Source organism: Hylobates moloch, unplaced genomic scaffold, assembly GCF_009828535.3.
Source record: "Hylobates moloch isolate HMO894 unplaced genomic scaffold, HMol_V3 SCAFFOLD_4, whole genome shotgun sequence".
NCBI classification, from domain to species: domain Eukaryota; kingdom Metazoa; phylum Chordata; class Mammalia; order Primates; family Hylobatidae; genus Hylobates; species Hylobates moloch.
This window is the reverse complement of record NW_026652279.1, coordinates 96289603-96309353: the sequence shown is the minus strand read 5'-3', so window position 1 is coordinate 96309353 and position 19751 is coordinate 96289603. Positions and strand designations below refer to the sequence as shown.

At 45.9% G+C, this 19751-nt stretch overlaps 1 protein-coding gene and 1 pseudogene across 4 annotated transcripts; both read left to right on the top strand.

Moving 5' to 3' along the window:
- The first annotated feature begins 73 nt into the window (after positions 1–73).
- Positions 74–15267, top strand: C1QTNF9 (C1q and TNF related 9). Of its 4 annotated transcripts, XM_032150647.2 has the most exons (5): positions 2359–2395; positions 7629–7712; positions 8716–8903; positions 11553–11615; positions 13739–15267. In XM_032150647.2, exons 3-5 carry the CDS (start codon positions 8738–8740, stop codon positions 14509–14511), a joined length of 1002 nt encoding a protein of 333 aa, XP_032006538.1. In that variant the 5' UTR covers positions 2359–2395; positions 7629–7712; positions 8716–8737; the 3' UTR covers positions 14512–15267. The 4 variants fall into 4 exon arrangements, with proteins under 4 accessions (XP_032006539.1, XP_058294182.1, XP_032006537.1 ...); XM_032150648.1 differs by lacking the exons at positions 2359–2395; positions 7629–7712 and adding an exon at positions 74–136; XM_058438199.1 differs by lacking the exons at positions 2359–2395; positions 7629–7712 and adding an exon at positions 264–368 and having other exon boundaries at positions 13739–14596.
- Positions 15268–15759: 492 nt separating this feature from the next.
- LOC116466400 (cell cycle exit and neuronal differentiation protein 1-like) lies at positions 15760–16199 on the top strand (annotated as a pseudogene).
- The last annotated feature ends 3552 nt before the right edge of the window (positions 16200–19751 follow it).

Below are 19751 nucleotides of genomic sequence, written 5' to 3'. Positions count from 1 at the left end.
TAGCAGCCTTTAAAAGGAGGAAGTGGAGAGCTGGGTGCGGGGGCTTCTGGGATTTGTAGCTCCTCTGCTGCTCTGATGTCCCTAGACTTCTCAGTGGCAACAGCTCAACCATTCAGGAGCTCCCTGTAACCACTGGGTAGGCGTGGGAGAAGGAGGGCTCCGAGGGCAACCTAGGAGGGCACCCTGGCTTGAGAAACGTCAGTGGTTGGAGTAAGAGGGATGCGGAAGGGAGTAGTGGGGCGGGGCCGCTTTTGCGAGGGATCATGGAGAGGAGACAAAGAGAACAGACTGTGCCCTCTGACTGCCTCTGAAGGCTAGGCCCTGCCACAGGAGCTGTGCTAGTGGCCCTGCTCACTCGCCCTTTGTGGGTGAGTAGATTAGAATTTCCTTCTCTAACAGCTCAGAAGAGCTAAGTCAACAGCCCATTGTTTGCTGTGGCTGTAATCAGAAAAGGATTCCTGTGAAGGCTGCCAAGTGGCTACTGCCCACTTTTTGTTTACTCTTAATATCCACCTGCTTCCCAAAGTGATCTGCTCCCCCTACCTTGGGCTGCACTGGGGTGGGGCGGTCGCTAGGGTGGGGAGGGGGCGAGCCCCAGAACCCATAGGGCAGAGTATAGTGGCTCCATGTATAGGAGAGAGTGAAAGAGATGGGGGTGGCATTTTCTTCCAGGAGAGTTGTGGGGAGATGACCTAAGCGCGCCCCTACTCTGCACTGGCGAGACCCGCAAAGCTGGAGTGAAGCCAGCTGAGCCTGGGCCGCAGCAGCCCTGGAGGCTGGAGGCGCTGCACCAGGAGGGTGGAGCCTCCAGGTGGAAGCACCAGGTGGAGGGAAGCACCAGGAGGGTGGAGCCCTTTTCCCTGTAAGCAGGAGGCCGGGATCCCGACTCCTGAGCCGGCTTCCCACGGACCCCAGGCCCCGGCAGGGTCCTTGAGGGAGGATGAGCCCACGGAGTGGGTGGGGTGTCAGCAAAGCGGGGCCGCAGGGCAGGTTCTGGAAGCCTCTCCGCGCGGCTGGGCAGGAGTGTGCAGACGTGGGAGAGCCCGGAATGGGGAGCGCGTGGCCGGTGGAGGCCCAAGGCTGTGCTTCTGTCGCTGGCTCTGCGGCAGAGGTCCAGGCCGGCCGGCTGCCCAGGTGGGCCTGTCTCAGAGCTCTCCGGGGGGCGGAGGCGCGGGAGGCGGGGAAGGGCCCGGCAGCGGGACGGGTGTCCCCAGCAGGAGGTCGGGTGCAGGGGTCGGAGACCAGGCACGCGAGCAAGAGGGAGCCCGGCCAGAACTGCTGAGAGCCTCCAGCCGCGCTGGGACTCAGGGGCTCCCTGCGTTTAGCCACCAAGAGTGGGGGCAGGCTGCGGGGTGCCGGGGAGAAGCCAGATCTCACTCATTTTACACCAACTAATTAGATCCCGCCGCCAATCTGGGACCACGGCATTGTCATGTCCTCTGCACTGACGGGGAAATTGAGGCACGGGGGAGAGTAAGGCGGGAGAGGGAGTAGGCGCCGCCGAGCTGGGGCGAGCCCCGCACCGACTCCCGCGTGGCCTCTGCTCCTGCTCTGTGCACCGCGGCATCTCGGGAAACCGGGCTGGGCTCCTCTGTCCTCTGGAAGCTATTGTAAGTTTTAGATAAATGTTACCACTAGACACGAGGAAAGTGAGTCCACGATTACCGGCATTGAACAAATGGTTGCACCGCGTTCTCCGCGGTAGATGGAGTGTGTGATTGTGAGTGAGAGGGGAATGGGCACTGAATCCTTACCTACACAAATGCCTAAACTCGTAAGGCATTACGACACACACATCTGAAAATCTAATTAAGCGATAGGAATTCTAAAGGTCCGGGATCCAAATGAGACCCAGCCACTGTTAGCAGCCTTCAGTTTTGTCCTGTTGCCGGTAATTACCCCAAGGTCAGGGAGAAGCACTGAAGCAAAGGCATGAACATCACTTTGAAAACGAAACGAGTTAATGGGTGCAGCACACCAACATGGCACATGCATACATATGTAACCTGCACGTTGTGCACATGTACCCTGGAACTTAAAGTATAATAATAAAAAATAGATATCTAAATCTATATCTATATGTAAAAGAAAGAAACCTGCCTGGGGCACTCCTTCCTTCAGACTCCCCTTGAAAGTATTCCCTCATTTCATTCAAAAGGATTTAACTTTTCTAAACTAAGTGGTGCTGGTAGAAGATGCTACTTGATTTAAGTGTTGCTGTAATTCTTGAAGCTCTTCCAAGACATCTTGGCCTTCCTCTGTCCCCTCCCCTTCCTGCTATTTTGCAGACATATCCACTGGGGAATTGTGTGGCAGGAAGGCTAATTTTATTTAGCTGGCCCTTGATTCTTGGTTTGCACAGTATCTGGGTCCAGCCTGCAGCCCTTGGGTCCAGGTAAGTTCATCAGGAAAGGATTTCTTTACATTCAATTTAAGCCATCTAGGTCCTAAAACAACGCTTATATTATCTGTGGGATAATCCCGCTTAGTTATTTGCAAAATAGTCAGATGTCTGTAGAGTTTTGGGTAAGAAAGGGGTAAGCCACTTTCAAAATTCATTCTTGAGGAAGAGGCTAAACAGGAGATAAAAGTAGATTTTGAAATTCTTCCGCTGGAACTCTGCAATTGGCTGGGAGGAGAGACAAAAACCATAGAATAAGTCATGAGAATAGTGGGGTTTTTTTTTCTTTTTTTCAGATGCAGTCTTGCTCTGTCACCCAGGCTGGAGTGCAGTGTCATGATTTCAGCTCACTGCAACCTCGCCTCCTGGGTTCAAGCAATTCTCTGCCTCAGCCTCCCGAGTAGCTGGGATTACAGACATGGGCCACCACACCTGGCTAATTTTTGTATTGTTAGTAGATGTGGGGTTCCACCATCCTGGCCAGGCTGGTCTTGAACTCCTGACCTTATGATCCAACTGCCTCAGCCTCCCAAAGTGCTGGGATTTTTTTTTTTGAGACAGGGTCTCACTCTGTTGCCCAGACTGGAGTGCAGTGGCAGGATCTCGGCTCACTGCAAGCTCTGCCTCCCGGGTTCACACCATTCTCCTGCCTCAGCCTCCCGAGTAGCTGGGACTGCAGGAGCCCGCCACCACACCCGGCTACGTTTTTTTTTTTTGTATTTTTAGTAGAGACGGGGTTTCACCGTGGTCTTGATCTCCTGACCTCGTGATCCACCTGCCTCGGCCTCCCAAAGTGCTGGGATTACAGGCGTGAGCCACCACGCCCGGCCTATAATGGACCTTTTTAAGAGAGCTTTCTAGAGAAGCTTATAGATTATTTTGTACAAATTTTAATGTGTACTTTTTTTTCCTGATCAGGTTCATCGTATTCAGATTGTACACATTTTCATTTTTATGGCTATGCTAATTTACAGTGCAGGAAAAAATAACTCAAGATATGTTGAAGAAGGCCAGGCGTGGTGGCTCACGCCTGTAATCCCAGAACTTTGGGAGGCCAAGGTGGGTGGATCACGAGGTCAGGAGATCGAGACCATCCTGGCTAACACGGTGAAATCCCGTCTCTACTAAAAAACAAAAAATTAGCCGGGCGTGGTGGCAGGCGCCTGTAGTCCCAGCTACTCGGGAGGCTGAGGCAGGAGAATGGCGTGAACCCAGGAGGCGGAGCTTGCAGTGAGCCGAGATTGTGCCACGGCACTCCGTCTCAAAAAAAAAAAAAAAAAAAGTTAAAGAAGAAATGTATAAAGTGTATAATATAGAGAGTGCATGGAAGACAATATATTCGATGAAGTCACCCTAGAGCTATCTGGACTCTTAGATCGTCAGATCTGGGAGGGCATTCATCCTTTCCAGTGCATACAGGAGGAAGCTGAGGCTCTGAGGTTTGGAAGCCCAGGAGATATCACTCAGCTGATTTCTAGCAGGTTTGTATTAAATCTTAGTTTTGGAGAGCTGAGAATCGTGAGTGATAACCTCGGCTGTTGAATTAAGGACATGACGTTCTTGGAGAAAATTAATCAGGAAGGGCACTGGGTGAACATTTATCAAGAGATTCTTTAGCAAATGACAGATATAGGTAAAGCATAGGAGAATGAGTCGGAAATAAGTGAACTAAATAAGAACCTATTCTGGGGGGACTAAAAAACATTAACTTCAAAGTTATTTGCAGTCTGTGTCCCTTTGCCCCGACCAAGCCAGTATGTCTGGCTCACGCAGTCACAGCATTCCACAGAATGATGGCCTCTATTATCTATACATACATATGATATCAATGTATAGAGATCTTGCCTTGATCTATCCAAGGCAGTGACTGTTGTCGCTTTTTACATATATTACTGGGAGGGTTACATGCCCAGTGAGTCCCCAGCAGCTGTCACTCTGGCTGACTACAGATGTCTGCAAGCCTTCTCAGTTCTGAAGAGCAGCCACACCTTGGGCAACGCACGCCTTGAATTAGGATGTGGGCTCAGCTGTGTGTCAAGACCCCAAATAACAGTGGCTTATGCAAGGTAGAAGTGTATTTCTGTTTCATGTGCTCATGTCAAAGATGTGCTGGCAGGACAGGTCTGGTCTGTGGGAGTCATCTGAGGCCAGGGGTTTTTCTATCCCCAGATTGTTGCCCTCCTTCAAGGAGTTCCACATGGTTCACCACGTCATGCACACCCCCACACAGGAAGCAGGAAAGGGCACCCCTTACTCTTTAAGGCAGATCATTGCACACAACTACACGCCTCACTTTTGCTTATCCCCGTGGCCCGTAATCTAGCTCATGGTCATACCCAGGCTGCAAGGGAGGCTAGGGAGTGCAGTCTATCATGGGCCCCTAGAAGCCCAGCTAAAATTTCTATCACTCTGGATGAAGGTGAGAAGGGATATTGGAGATAACTAGCAACTCCACAAAAGCACTGACAAGGATCAGAGATGATACCCAGTCACCTTCCCAAGTGATGGTCCACACACAGCTGGAACCAGGATAGTATTTCTCGCATGCCTGCATTGATTCATTCAACAAATGCTTGACTGAAAATAAGGAAGTAGAAAAATGCAGTCACCATCTTCATAAATCTCTAACCCAGGTTGGTGCCTACTAAATGATCACTAGTCTAGGCGTGGTATACAGAGTAAGTGGGGACTGGGGAGGACAGTAATTCAGTTAAGAGAAGAGAGAGAGAGGAGGTGATTGCAGGGAAAGATGGGAGACAGAAGATGCTCCTAGCTCTAGTGCCTTCTGGAAAAAGACCAGACCCAGAAATTAAAAGTCTAGAGGGTAACTGTAGTTGAACTAATGAAACTGAGAGTCCAACCCATAGCTTTGTGAGAGGCACAAATATAATTTTTTATTTTTCAAAATAACATTAATATAATTTCTTCTATATTCCTTGTGCAAATCCTCAACGTTCTACATTAAAGAAGAGGCTAAATAGGAGGTATAAACTTGCGAAAATTTCTTATTAAAAAATAGTGCCAAGCGGCCGGGTGCAGTGGCTCACACCTGTGATCTCAGCACTTTGGGAGGCCGAGGTGGGCGAATCATGAGGTCAGGAAATCGAGACCATCCTGGCTAACATGGTGAAACCCCGTCTCTACTAAAAACACAAAAAATTAGCCGGGCATGGTGGTGGGCGCCCGTAGTCCCAGCTACTCGGGAGGCTGGGGCAGGAGAATCACACGAACCCGGGAGGCAGAGCTTACAGTGAGCCAAGATCGCGCCACTGCACTCCAGCCTGGGCGACAGAGCGAGACTCCGTCTCAAAAAAAAAAAAAAAAAAAAATAGTGCCAAGCTAGGTGGTGTCCATGTCTCTAATCCCAGCTATTCAGAAGGCTGAGGCAGGAGGACCACTTAAGCCTAGGAGTTCGAGTCCAGCCTGGGCAACATTCATGAGACTGTATCTCTATAAACAAACAAACAAATAAAACAGAAATAGTGCCACAACTTACTTTGCTACGTATTTGGGAGAACACATATTAGTTAATCAAAATCATTGGCTGAAGGTTGTCTACATGCTGTATAAACAAGCTAGATAGACTCTACCTACATCAGGTATGCAAAACTAGTGAAAGAATTACAGAAGAGTAACCATTTGCTTTCAGGCTGCTCCTTCTTCCCTGGAGAGCAAATTGGAGTTTATCCTAACCTGACACCTTTATGATCTTCTGATCATTTTATTCCTGGAGTAGTTGTACTCCACATTTTGAAAGGCTAAAATGAAAATTATAGAACCCTCAACAAAATGTCGCTGATGGAATTTCGATTTCACTGTTTCCAGCCACTTCTGAGTTTAACAAAGGAGGCTCATGTATATTCTTCATGGAATTTGGCTCCAAGAAAACTCAACTCAATTTCCTGGAATGGAGCGAATTTGTGACTTCAAAGAGAAACATCTGCATTTCCTTTCCCAAAAATATTCCATTTGCATTAGACTGCACCCTGTGACATTTCCACCAGATGGCAATACAGTCTTTGGATGACAGAGTCTTGCTGGTTTTCAAAATCTAGAAATATTTGCGTAGGCACTATAAAAAAGCATTTTTTATAAATGAAAAGCTGCCATAACCGTCTCCCATTCTAAAGCAACCATCTTTATTTGCATATATTCACTTTGAGTTTTTGTCAATATTCATACAAAGTACATTTATAATGTGCATGGCATTTTAGTCTACTATTAAAATTCAGCACAACATATATCATTTACATATTTCTACATGACCTTCATAATTATTGCAGCAGTTACATACTATTACACATAGTAAACCTTTCCCCTGTTGTTACATAGTTTGTAGTATGCACTTTTTCACCTGTTATAGATAATGCTGCAGGTAATGGCACACAACTGGCACACAGTTCGGGAACATTAGGAAGAATTTTAGGGATAGGAATACAGGGTGAAAGACATAGATACCTTTTGCTCTTTAACTTTTCCAGAAAGATGTGCGGATTTACACAGCTATCAGCACTGTGAGAGGATCTGGGTTCTGACCAGTTGCACTAGGCCCACGTTTTTGTTTTATCTTATTTTTTTAAATCCTAAAAGTCAGGTACAGGGGCTTTAGCCTGTAATACTAGCACTTTGGGAGACTGAGGCGGGAGAATTACTTGAGCTCACGATTTCAAGACCAACCTGGGCAACAGAGTGAGACCCAGTCTCTCCAAAGAAAAAAAAAAGAAAGAAAGAAAAATAAGCAATGGCTCATGCCTGTAATCCCAGCACTTTGGGAGGCCAAGACAGGCAGATCACCTGAGGTCAAGAGTTTGAGAGCAGCCTGGCCAACATGGTGAAACCCTGTCTCTACTAAAAATACAAAAATTAGCTAGGCATGGTGGTGGCACCTGTAGTCCCAGCTACTTGAGAAGCTGAATTGCTTGAACCTGGGAGGCGGAGGCTGCAGTGAGCAGAGATTGGCTATTGCACTCCAGCCTGGGCCACAAGAGCGAAACTGCATCTCGAAAAAAAAAAAAAAAAAAAAAAAAACAACCCAGGTGTGGTGGTGCATGCCTGTAGTCCCAGCTACTTGGGAGGTTGAAGCAGGAGAATCGCTTGAGCTGGGAGGTCGAGACTACAGTGAGCTGTGATTGCATGACTGTACTTCGGCCTGCGTGATGGAGCAAGACCTTGTCTCCAAAAGTTATATATAAGGAAAGGACTTGAAAACGCACTTCCCCCGAACTAGGTGACGTTTTCTGTGTGTGTGGCCTTTCTTCACAGTGGCCTCCTAGAAAAACAAGACCCTGACTCAAAGAACACTCTCATTACAGTAAGACTGCTTGGAATGCTTTACTTTTTTAAAAATTTAATTTAATTTTTTAATGTGGTAAAAAATATATGACATAGAACATAAAACTTACCAGCTTAACCATTTTAAGGGCACAGTTCAGTGGCATTAAGTACATTCTCTTTGTTGTGCAACCATCACCACCACCCATCTCCAGAACTCTTAAAATCTTCCCAAACAGAAACTCTGTACCCATCAAACAACTCCCGTTTCCTTCTCTCTTCACCCCTGGCAACCACCATCCTACTTTTTCTTTATATGAGTTTGACGGCTCTAGGAACCTCTTATAACTGAAGTTATCCAGGTCTGTCTTTTTGTGACTAGCTGGTTTCACTTAGCATAATGTTCTCGAGGACCATTCATGTTGTAACACGTGTCAGAATTTCTTTTGTTTCTAAGGTTGAAGAATATTCCATTGTATGGACCCTACCACATTGCATTTATCTGTTTCTCCACTGATGGACCCTTGGGCTGCTATGGAAAACAATGCACCTATGAACATGGACATCTGTTCCAGTCCTTGCTTTCAATTATTTTGTGTAGATGCACAGCAGTGGAATTGCTGGACCAGATGGTAATGCTATGTTTGCTTCACTATTTGGAATGGGCCTTTATGCATATTGTGATAAAATTTGATGTTTACAACAGTCCTGTAAGATAAGTAAGCATTGATCTCTGGTTCAGAAAACTGATTTCTTCAAAGTGAAATGATGAATGAAAGAGTATCCTGACCTTAAACTTGGCTTTTTTTATTGCCCGTTCACCTTGAAGAGTGGTTCCAATCACGAGTGTTACCTTCCAAGGACAATGTCATCGTGGTTATAACCAGCTTGCTCCCCTGCCTTGAGCCTTCTGTCCAAGTCTGTCCAGGTGTGGGCCTGGGACAGGGGACAGCTCATCCATTTCCCACTGCACGGAACAGAGGCTGTGTCCAGGGCCCGAGCAACAAAGGTTTCTCCTTTGGGTTTCTGTTTCCCTCTTTCAGTTCAGAGTCTGTCATCTGAACCATGAGGATCTGGTGGCTTCTGCTTGCCATTGAAATCTGCAAAGGGAACATAAACTCACAGGACACATGCAGGCAAGGGCACCCTGGCATCCCTGGGAACCCCGGTCACAATGGTCTGCCTGGAAGAGATGGACGAGACGGAGCGAAGGGTGACAAAGGGGATGCAGGTACTCACCTGGCAGCTTCAGCTGCTTTCAACTTCTCTCTTCATTCCTTTCATCTCATTCACTCATCATCTGTGTGATTTTCCACCTATTCACTCACACCCCATCCATCCATCCACCCATCCACCCAGCAACACTCACTGGGGCCTGACCCCAGTCATCCATCCACCCATCTGCCCAGTAACACTCACTGGGTCTGCTCCACACCAAACTCTGTGCCAGGTGCTGGTGGAGAGCACAGGGTGAGATCGCCATGACCCCTGCCCTCCTGGGTTCTCTCATCTCTGACACCGCAGAACATTTTCAGTAGTAGACGATGTCGTGGATCCTCCCACCTCAGGTGACAGGTATGATGGATTTTTGGCAACACGAGGCCAATAGCGAGATCTGATCATGAATTATTTGGCAGCAAGCACCCAGCTGCAGTGCAGGTGAGAGCTAATACTGCATCGTGCCATGAAGCGGGAGATGCAGAGTAACAGACGACACAAAAGGAGACGAGAATCTGAAGCCATACAGCTGCTGCTTATGCATCTATATGACCTAGGTTGGGACCCTGTCCTAGGGTCTGGGGATCTGGGGACAGGATCCATCCTCTGGGAGGGAGGTTTGCCAAATCCGGGAAGTCTGAGTGGTTTCCACAACAACAACCAATAGACTTGGTTTCCAAATGGGGTACCATTCTTGAGCCCTGGTCTTGACTATAGGGTCACATATCTAAGATATATGCAGAATGATCCATCTGGGTTAAGTGCACAGTTCAGTGGCATTACAAAAAAAATAATAAAACTTCTATGGACCTTTTTAAAGATAAGTTTGTGTTTCTAACATGTCTCAGCTTATGGCATTTGGTGGCCTGATGGTTTTTTGAGTGGGCTGGATGAAGCTAAGGGTCCCCAGGAAGCAACATTCTTTCTAACCACCATCCTGCACAACTGCTCTGTGAGGTATCTTCTCCTGGCTCACATCTCCAGCTCATTAACACTGTTCCAGTCCCCAGGTAGCAAACAGCCCAGTCCAACAGAATAGCAAAACCTTACCCTTAATGAAATCAGGTCTTCTGCCCTCACACTGGGACCACAGTGTGTGTGTGTGTGTGTGTGTGTGTGTGTGTGTGTGTGTGTGTTGTATTTCTGAATATATAAGATTTTGATATTTTTGTTATAAAATATTACACACAAAAGGAGATACATAGGTGATAGATAAAAAATAGAGGACAAAGACAAATACTCCTATATTCAATACCAAATTTCTCTACCTCTTCCCTGTTGAATTTCTCTCCTCTTTGCTCACCAATGTCCATTCTTTCAAGTTTTACATACTTCTTAGAAGCAAATTATGTATCTATTTTTCCTATGTAGTTCATAGGTATTATATATAATATATATTCTTTCTTAGAAGGATATTCAATCAATTGCTCACACTAAAAATTTACTTCATTTTTATCTTATCATCTTAAAGTGTATTTTTGTGTATGTTTTATACCAAACATATTTTTCATATACTACCTGTGCATAATTTAGAAACATATAAATGTCTACTGATTGGGGTCTGTGTTCATGCTTTGTGAGTCGTGGTTGCATGAACATGAAAGCTCAGAGGCCACCGCTCTAGAGAATGGGAGAAACGAGAGCCAAGCGGGAAACAGAAAGAGGGAAGGAGAGGAAGACACAGGGGAGCAGCCAGTGGAGGAGGGGAGGGGAGCGCAGGGAGGGGCGAATGTAGGCAAGAGCCCCCTCCATTCAGAGGCCCCACACTGACCAAGGCCCCACTCAGGAGCGCTGGCGTCCCAGGAGAACAGACATCGTGACAGAAACAAGTCTGCCTGTGTCAGTCCTGTCTCAGGACCTGCAAGCCGGCCCAGCCTGCTCCTGTCGCCCCACAGCCACTTCAGTGGGACTGAAGTATGGGGGTGTCTGCTGCTTTGTGAGAAGCCAGAGTCCGGGGTGAGCTGTGGCCCAGTGAGCACTCTGCTGCCACGGCCCGAGCCATCTTCAACCTGCTGACGGATAGCACGCCAACCTGGGGCTCAGGGGGGCCTGTTCTGAGCACAAGGACCTGAGTGTAGTCAGCAGAGCCCCACTCACCTGATGTTCTCTGCCAGCTTGATTGATGGCATTTCCCCCAGTCTAAGGCACTAGAGGGATCCTTCCAGAACTCTCTCTTCTATCTTAGGATAGTGTCACATAACCATAGTCATCTGTGTTTTCATAGGAGGCTAGTAAATCTTCCGTTCCACTCTCCTCAAGAGTAATGGAAGAGAAACAGAGTGAGGAAACCTCCTTGCACCTCCAACATTCAGACCACGTCCCAAGTCCTTGTCACGGGAGAGGAACACAATCATGACAGTCAGTCCCCATTGCACACACTCCCTCTTCATCCTGTCTTGCTGTGCACTCTAGGCACGTCCTAGAGATTGGCGTTTGGGAGGTCACTCAGTTCATTTCTTAGATCACTTATCCCACGCAGCTCAGCACCCCAGATGCCCACTCATGCCTGCCTCTCTCCACCTGCACTCGTGTGGACGACAGAGCACTCCTCGGGGGGGGGGTCACCCCCAGACTCTCCAACACACATGGCTGATGGAGACCAATGGCCAGAAAATCAGAAACGGAATTTCAACTCATGCCTGTTTTCTTCTTTTCCACCTAGGAGAACCAGGACGTCCCGGCAGCCCGGGGAAGGATGGGACGAGTGGAGAGAAGGGAGAACGAGGTTAGAAGTTCCTATTTATGGCGCTCTAATTCTGAGCTGTCACATATTTATTAATAACTATTAAGCGTTTACCATGGACAAGTCCGCCATGCTGATTATAATCTTCCAATAAAGGCAACACAGTTCTTACTCTCCAGACGGGGGATTCTACAGGGACTGGCAGGCTTTGCAGAGGGCTGGGTAGTAAATATTCTCAACTCCGCAGGCCATACGGATCTGTCACCACTACTTAACGTCCCCTTGTAGTGAAAAGAAGCTGTAGATGCTCCATAAATAAGCATGGCTGTGTTCCAGTGACGCCGTATGTGTGAAGACTGAAATGGGAATTTCACAGGGTTTCCATGTATTGTGGAATATTATTTGTGACAATTTAAACATGCAAACCATGGCTGAGCACCATGGCTCACACCTGTAATCCCAAAACTTTGGGAGGCCCAGGTAGGAGAATTGCTTGAACATAGGAGTTCCAGACCACCCTGGGCAACATATTGAGACTTTGTCTATACAAATAAAAAAAATTAGCCAGGCATGGTGGCACATGCCTGTAGTCCCAGCTACTCAGGAGGCTGAGATGGGAGGATCGCTTGAGCCTGGGAGATTGAGGCTGCTGTGAGCCAAGATCTCGTCACTGCACTCCAGCCTGGGTAACAGAGTGGGTAACCCTGTCTCAAACCAACCAACCAACCAACAAACAAACAAAACCCAGAAAAACAAAAAATCATGTAAACCATGTTTTTTTGCTTGTGGGAGGGAGGCTGAATTTGACCTGTGGCTGTAGTTTGCTGAACCTTGAACTTTGCAGTGGATGAGCACTGAGGAGTGAGACTGAGTTTTTGACTTGGTGCATCTGGCAGCACCGCATGGAGGAGGTAGCACCAGAACTGGTTCCTGATAGGTCAGGATGTAGTCGTAGTGGCAAACTCGTGTAATCTTCACTTTGTGCTTTCCATGTACTGACTCACCGAATGCAACATCCCCAGACACTAGGTAGTTTTATCACCCTAGTTCCATAGGTGAGGGAACAGAGGCACGAGGCTCACTAGCTCATCTGACATCCTCTGTGCATATGGGGACAGAATGGAAACTTGGCATTTAGCCTCAGAGTCCACACTGGCAACCACGGCTCTTTGGTATGGGTGGGGGTGCAAGGAAGCAGCAAGGTTTCTGTAGATGCTGAATTGCCGGTGGGATAGATGGGTTGGGGCTGGGGTTGGGCAGGAGAGGGCAATGCCTCAATGCAGGCTTTATTTTATGTTCACTCCAGGGAGGAGGTTTTTAGAGGATGTCACATGACTAGGGTTGACAGTTAATCTGCCTGTCTCTGCTCTGCAGTGCTTTCTGTCATGGATTGACATTATTTAATAGCCAGCATGGTAGACTTAGATGGTAGGGTTGTAATTTCTAATGTGAGCCCTGACACGAATTTAGTAGACAGTAGTCAAAAGGTGTGTTGGGATGTGTGCGTGTGTGTCCATGTGCACACATGTGTGTAATTGGAGTAATTGACTTTCATTTATTTTTATTTTTTTGAGACAGGGTCTCACTCTGTTGCCCAGGCTGGAGTGCAGTGGTTTGATCACGGATCACTGCAGCCTCAGTCTCCTGGGATCCAGCCATCCTCCCACCTCAGCTTCCCGAGTATCTGGGACTACAGTTGTACACCACTGCGCCTGGCTAATTTTTGTATTTTTTGCAGAGATGAGGTTTTGCCATGTTGCCTAGGCTGATCTTGAATTCCTGGACTCAAGCAGTCTGCCCACCTTGGCCTCTCAAAGTGCGAGGATTATATAGGCATGAGCCACTGAGCTGGGCTGGAGTAATTGAATTTTATTTTCTTATTTTTTTTAATTTTTATTTTTTTAGAGTCAGAGTATTGCTATGTTGGCCGGGTTGGTCTTGAACGCTTGGCCTCAGGCAGTCCTCCTGCCGCGGTCTCCCAAGGTGCTAGGATTATGGGTGTGAGCCACCGCACCCAGATGGAGTAATTGAATTTTAAACTCTGGGCATATACTGAACCTGCGCACTATTTTGTTTCATTTGTGAGCTCCATTATAGAAAAACCAAAGTTGTTCACAAGGGAATCTTTCACAAACCATCTCTTTATTTGCTCTTTCTCTATTTAGGAGCAGATGGAAAAGTTGAAGCAAAAGGCATCAAAGGTGATCAAGGCTCAAGAGGATCCCCAGGAAAACATGGCCCCAAGGGGCTTGCAGGGCCCATGGGAGAGAAAGGCCTCCGAGGAGAGACTGGGCCTCAGGGGCAGAAGGGGAATAAGGGTGATGTGGGTCCCACTGGTCCTGAGGGGCCAAGTGGCAACATTGGGCCTTTGGGCCCAACTGGTTTACCAGGCCCCGTGGGCCCTATTGGAAAGCCTGGTCCCAAGGGAGAAGCTGGACCCATGGGGCCCCAGGGTGAGCCAGGAGTCCGGGGAATAAGAGGCTGGAAAGGAGATCGAGGAGAGAAAGGGAAAATCGGTGAGACTCTAGTCTTGCCAAAAAGTGCTTTCACTGTGGGGCTCACGGTGCTGAGCAAGTTTCCTTCTTCGGATGTGCCCATTAAATTTGATAAGATCCTGTATAACGAATTCAACCATTATGATATAGCAACGGGGAAATTCACGTGCCACGTTGCTGGGGTCTATTACTTCACCTACCACATCACTGTTTTCTCCAGGAATGTTCAGGTGTCTTTGGTGAAAAATGGAGTAAAAATACTGCACACCAAAGACGCTTACACGAGCTCTGAGGACCAGGCCTCTGGCGGCATTGTCCTGCAGCTGAAGCTCGGGGATGAGGTGTGGCTGCAGGTGACAGGAGGAGAGAGGTTCAATGGCTTGTTTGCTGATGAGGACGATGACACAACTTTCACAGGGTTCCTTCTGTTCAGCAGCCCGTGACAGAGGAGAGTTTACAAATCTGCCACACCATCCATCAGAACCAGCTTGGGATGAGCTTATTCAGATGTTTTTACTTTACTAATTCCTCCAATTATTACAATAATCATGAAAAGGTGAAAATGGAAAAGTTATTCCCAAAACTGATTCTGTGTAACTTACTATTTTTCCAGGAGTAAATATTTAAGATAGCTGCATGGTTTATTCTAATCTATTTCACATTTCTTATTCCTATTATCTGAGGAATCCTTTGTGCGTTTCTTGTGGGAAGAGTGTTTTGATATCATTTTAGTGCTCTGAGGAGTCATATGAAGATGTATCCCTCATCTGTGTTTTTCTGAGGATTTTAAGGGGAAAGTAAAGGGAAATGTTTATTCCATTTAGTACTAGTAACAGCTTTAAGCTGGTAATGCTGTCACACTCCAGAAAGCTGTAGACACTGCTCATTTTGTCTTTAAAAAAATTTTATTTTATTTTAAGTGCTGGGATACATATGCAAAACGTGCAGGTTTGTTATATAGGTAAACATGTGCTGTGGTGGTTTGCTGCATCTATCAACCCATCACCTAGGTATTAAGCTCTGCATGCATTAGCTATTTGTCCTGGTGCTCTCCCTTCCACTTTGCTCATTTTCTAACCTAGGTTTTAATCACCATTCTATCCAACAAATCGTTGTTTGATCATTATTTGCCAGACTTGAATCTCTGTTTTCTAGGACTGCCCTAATAAAGTACACAAACTGGGAGTCTTTAAACAACAGAAATGGACTTTCTCACAGTTCTGTAGGCTGGAAGTTTGAGATCACTATAGCAGCTGGGCCATGCTCCCTCCAAAGGGGATAGGGGAGGATGCGGCCTTGCTGCTTCCAGCTTCTGGCAGCTGGTGGCAGCATCACTCCAGTCCCCGCCTCCATCTTCAGGTGGCTGTCCTCCTTCTGTATCAGCCAAATTTTCCCCTTCTTACAAGGACAGCTTCCCTAATCTAGTATGACCCATCTTAATCATATCCGCAAGCTCCTTATTTTCAAGTAAGGTCACATGTACAGGCACCGAGGGTTAGGACTTCAGCATCTCTTTTGGGAGACACAGTTCAACAATCTGCCCTCTGATTCCCAAAGTTGATTTCCTTCTCATGTGCAAAATACATTTTCGCACCATCTCAACATTTTCAAAAGTCTTAACACTTTCCCCGTCGAGCTTTCCTGAGCCCCTCTGGTGCAGCCACCTGCGTGCCCCATAAACCCCGCCCACCATGGAGTCCAGAAAGAAGTGGGCCCGCAGCCCCAAGCTAGACACCAAGGCGCCCGAAGCCACCACCAAGGCCAAGGTACTTCTGGCAGACGATGGGAAAGCCCCCTTGACCAAGCCCTCGAAGAAGGAGGCCCCGGCCGAGAAGCAGCAGCCACTGGCAGCCCCCACCACAGTGCCTGCCAAGAAGACCCCGCCCTTCTCAACAACCACAGCAACCTGAAGCTGCCCCCCACAGGCTCCATGGTCCCCAGCAGTCCCGACGCAACCCGGGAGCCCAAGGGTCCTGGGGACGGGGCGGAGGAGGACGAGGCTGCCAGTGGGGGCCCTGGGGGCCGAGGTCCCTGGTCCTGCGAGAACGTGAGGCCCCTGCTGGGAGTGGCCTATGCCGTGGCAGCCATAGCCTTGATCCTCGGTGTGGCCTTCCTGGCCTAGAAAAAATAATATCCAGGGGCCAGGCGGTGGGCACGGAGCCACTTCCTGTAGAGACCTGAGGAAGCCAGTGCATGCAGAATTCACCCTTATCTACGTGTACACACGGACATTCATTACACCTCTACATATGCCCCCAACATATGCACACAATGGCGAGGACGCCCGAGCCCACCCCTGCTGATCCAGGACTTCCCCAACCTCCAGGGCAGAGGGAGCCCATGCTCCGGGGTCCACAGTGCCGGATGCCGGGAGAGGGCACAGCTGAGGAGCTGCGAGAAAGGAATGGACCCTGTGTGGGATCCGGCGGTGGCTGGGTAATCCTGGGCCCCCAGGGCTGGTCTCTTGAGTGCAGGTGGGGTTGCCGGGATGGGTTCTGCCTGGGCAGACCCTTATGGGGACATCAAAGGGCATGGTCGTAAAAGAAAAAAACAACCACACCATCAGATTGCATGAGACTCACTCATCATCACAAGAACAGCATGGGGGGATCCACCCCCATAATTAAATTACCTCCACCCGGTCCCACCCTTGACACCTGGAGATTATGGGGATTGCAATTCAAGGTGAGATTTGGGTGGGGACACAGAGCCAAAGTATATTATTCAAATAAGAAATCAAAAGAGGAGTTGGAAAGTTCATTGAGCTGAAAATGAAAACACCACATATCAAAATCAGGGAGCTGCGGCTAATGTATGCTTGGAGGCAAATTTACGCACTAATATCCTACATTATAACAAAAAAGAAAGGTCTCAAATCAGTGACCTGAGTTTTCACCTTCAGAAACTGGAGAGAGCAAATTAAACACAATGTAAGCAGATAAAGAAAATAATAATAATAAAAAACAGAAATCAGTGAAAGAAAAAAGGGAAAATTATAAGAAAAATTCAAGAAAGTAAAAGCTAATCATTTTAAACAATCAATTAAATTGTTAAACTTCTAGTCAGCTGATCAAGAGAAAAATAAAGGCCGGGCACTGGGGTTCATGCTTGTAATCCCAGCACTTTGGGAGGCTGAGGCGGGCGGATCACGAGGTCAGGAGATCGAGACCATAGTGAAACCCCGTCTCTACTAAAAACACAAAAAATTAGCTGGGCGTGGTGGTGGGCGCCTGTAGTCCCAGCTACTCGGAGAGGCTGAGGCAGGAGAATGGTGTGAACCTGGGAGGCAGAGCTTGCAGTGAGCCGAGATCGCGCCACTGCACTCCAGCGTGGGTGACAGAGCGAGACTCCGTCTCCAAAAAAAGAAAAAAGTAAAAAGGCACGAATTACCAATATCAGGAACGAAAGGGTGGGTGTCACCAAATCTTCTACATTAATTATAAGGAAACAATGGACTACTATAAGCCATTTTTTTCTAATAAATTTGATAACATAGATGAAATGAACACATTATTTGGAAGCCATAAACTATCAAAGTTCACTCAAGAAGAAATAGATAACATGAGTATCTAGTAACAAAATCAAGTTTTTAATTAAAATCCTAATGACAAAGAAAACTATAGGCCCAGGTGGTTTTCATGGTGAAGTCTAACAATATTTAAGGAAAAAATAACAATTCTACACAAATCCTTCCAGACAATAGGAAAGGAAGAGGTCCTTTTTTTATTAGATGAAGACAGCATTACTTTCTTACTAAATCAAACAGACGTCATAAGAAACAACAACAGAGACCAATATCCCTCATGAACAAGGATGAAAATATTCTTAGCAAAATTTTAGCAAATCTAGTTTATATGTATCATTCATGACAAAGTGTAGTTTATCGCAGGAAGACAAAGTTGATTTAACATTCAAAAATCAATAAATGAACTTTATCATGTTAGTGGATAAAAAGAAAAATGCATATGATCATCTCAATAGAAAAAGCACTTAGTAAAACCCAACATTGAGTCATGATTAAAAGCCCTCAGAAAACCAGGGATAAAATGAAGAGCCCTCATAGGATGCAGGCCATCTACACAAAAATCTATACCTTCCTAAAATTGAGAACAAGGTAAAGATATCTACTCTCACCACTTTTATTAAACATTGTACTGGAGGTTCTATCTCATGAAATAAGGCAAGAAAAAGAAAGCAATCATCTAGATTGGAAAGAGTAACACTTCCCTTATCATTTGTGTAGACCAGCCCATGGAACCCATGAAATAAAAGCTATTAGAACTAATAAGTGAGTTAGCAAGGTGGCAGAGTTCAAGATTAATATACACAAATCAATGGTATTTTTACATATAGCAATCATAAATTGAAATTTTAAAAGTTATTTCCAATACCATTAACAAATATAAAATTGTTAGCCATAAACCAAATAAAACATGTGGAAGACTTGTACATTGAAAACTACAAAACATTGCTGAGAGAAATTAAAGAAGACCTAACTAAATGGAACATGTACCATGTTCATGGAGAGGCAGACTTGAAGTTGTTAAGATGTCAATTCTCCCAAGTTGAGTTATAGGTCAATGGAATCTCAATCAAAATTCCAGAAGGCTTTTAAAAGTGAAAATCAATAATTGAACTTTAAGTTTTATATGGAAAAAAATGAAGGACCTAGAATAGTGAAAATAATTTTGCAAAAGAAGAACAAAGTTGGAAGACTTACTTATCTGATTTCAAGGCTAAATATAAAGCTATATTAAAACAGTATGGTATCGGCATACATATAGACAAATAGATCAATGAAACACAATAGAGATTCCAGAAATAGACTCACATATATATGGCCAATGGATTTCTGACGAAGTACAAAGATAATTCAATGGAGAAAGTATAGTCTTTTCAACAAATGATGCTGAATCCCCAAAAAAGTGAACTTTGATTCATACCTCACAGCATATACAAACTTTAATTCAAAGGAATCATAGACCTTAAACTATAAAATTTTTAAAAGAAAATCGAGCAGAAATCTTTGTGACCTTGGATACAACATCAAAAGCATAATTCACAAGAGAACAAATTGATAGTATGCATTTCATCAAAATTAAAAACTTCCACTCTTCAAAATATGCTGTTAAGAGAGTGAAAAGACATAGATCAAGATGTATTTTTAAATCACATATCTGTAAAGGACTTCTATGCAGAACATAAAAAACCCTCGAACCTCAATAATAAAATGCAAACATCCAATAAAAAGAGGAACGAAAGATTTGAACAGACACTTCACCAACATAAATATTGATGGCAAACAAGATCAGGAAAAGATGCTTAATATCATTATTCAATAAAGAGACGCAAATTGAAACCACAAGCTGATACCACTACACACCTGCTAGAAGGTGTAAAATTAAACAGACTGATATACCAAGTGATGGCAAGGATGTAGAGAAATTAGAAACCTCCTACGCTGCTGGTGGGAAGGCAAAAATGGCACAACCACTTTGGAAAACAGTTTGGCAGTTTATTAAATAGCTAAATACACCTACCATATGATCCAGTCATTCCACTCCTAGAGAAATAAAAGCGTATGTCTATATAAAGGTTTGTATACAAATGTTTATAACAGCTTTATTTGTAATAACCAAAAGCTGGAACCAATCCAAATGTTCATCAACTGAATGCATTGACA

What these genes read in the sequence shown, in the direction of transcription:
- C1QTNF9 (XM_032150648.1), top strand. Translation starts at nt 8,738, where the DNA reads ATGAGGATCTGGTGGCTTCTGCTTGCCATTGAAATCTGCAAAGGGAAC. An exon ending in GGGTGACAAAGGGGATGCAG is followed by an intron (nt 8,904 to 11,552) that starts GTACTCACCTGG and finishes TTTTCCACCTAG; the next exon opens with GAGAACCAGGACGTCCCGGC. An exon ending in TGGAGAGAAGGGAGAACGAG is followed by an intron (nt 11,616 to 13,738) that starts GTTAGAAGTTCC and finishes TTCTCTATTTAG; the next exon opens with GAGCAGATGGAAAAGTTGAA.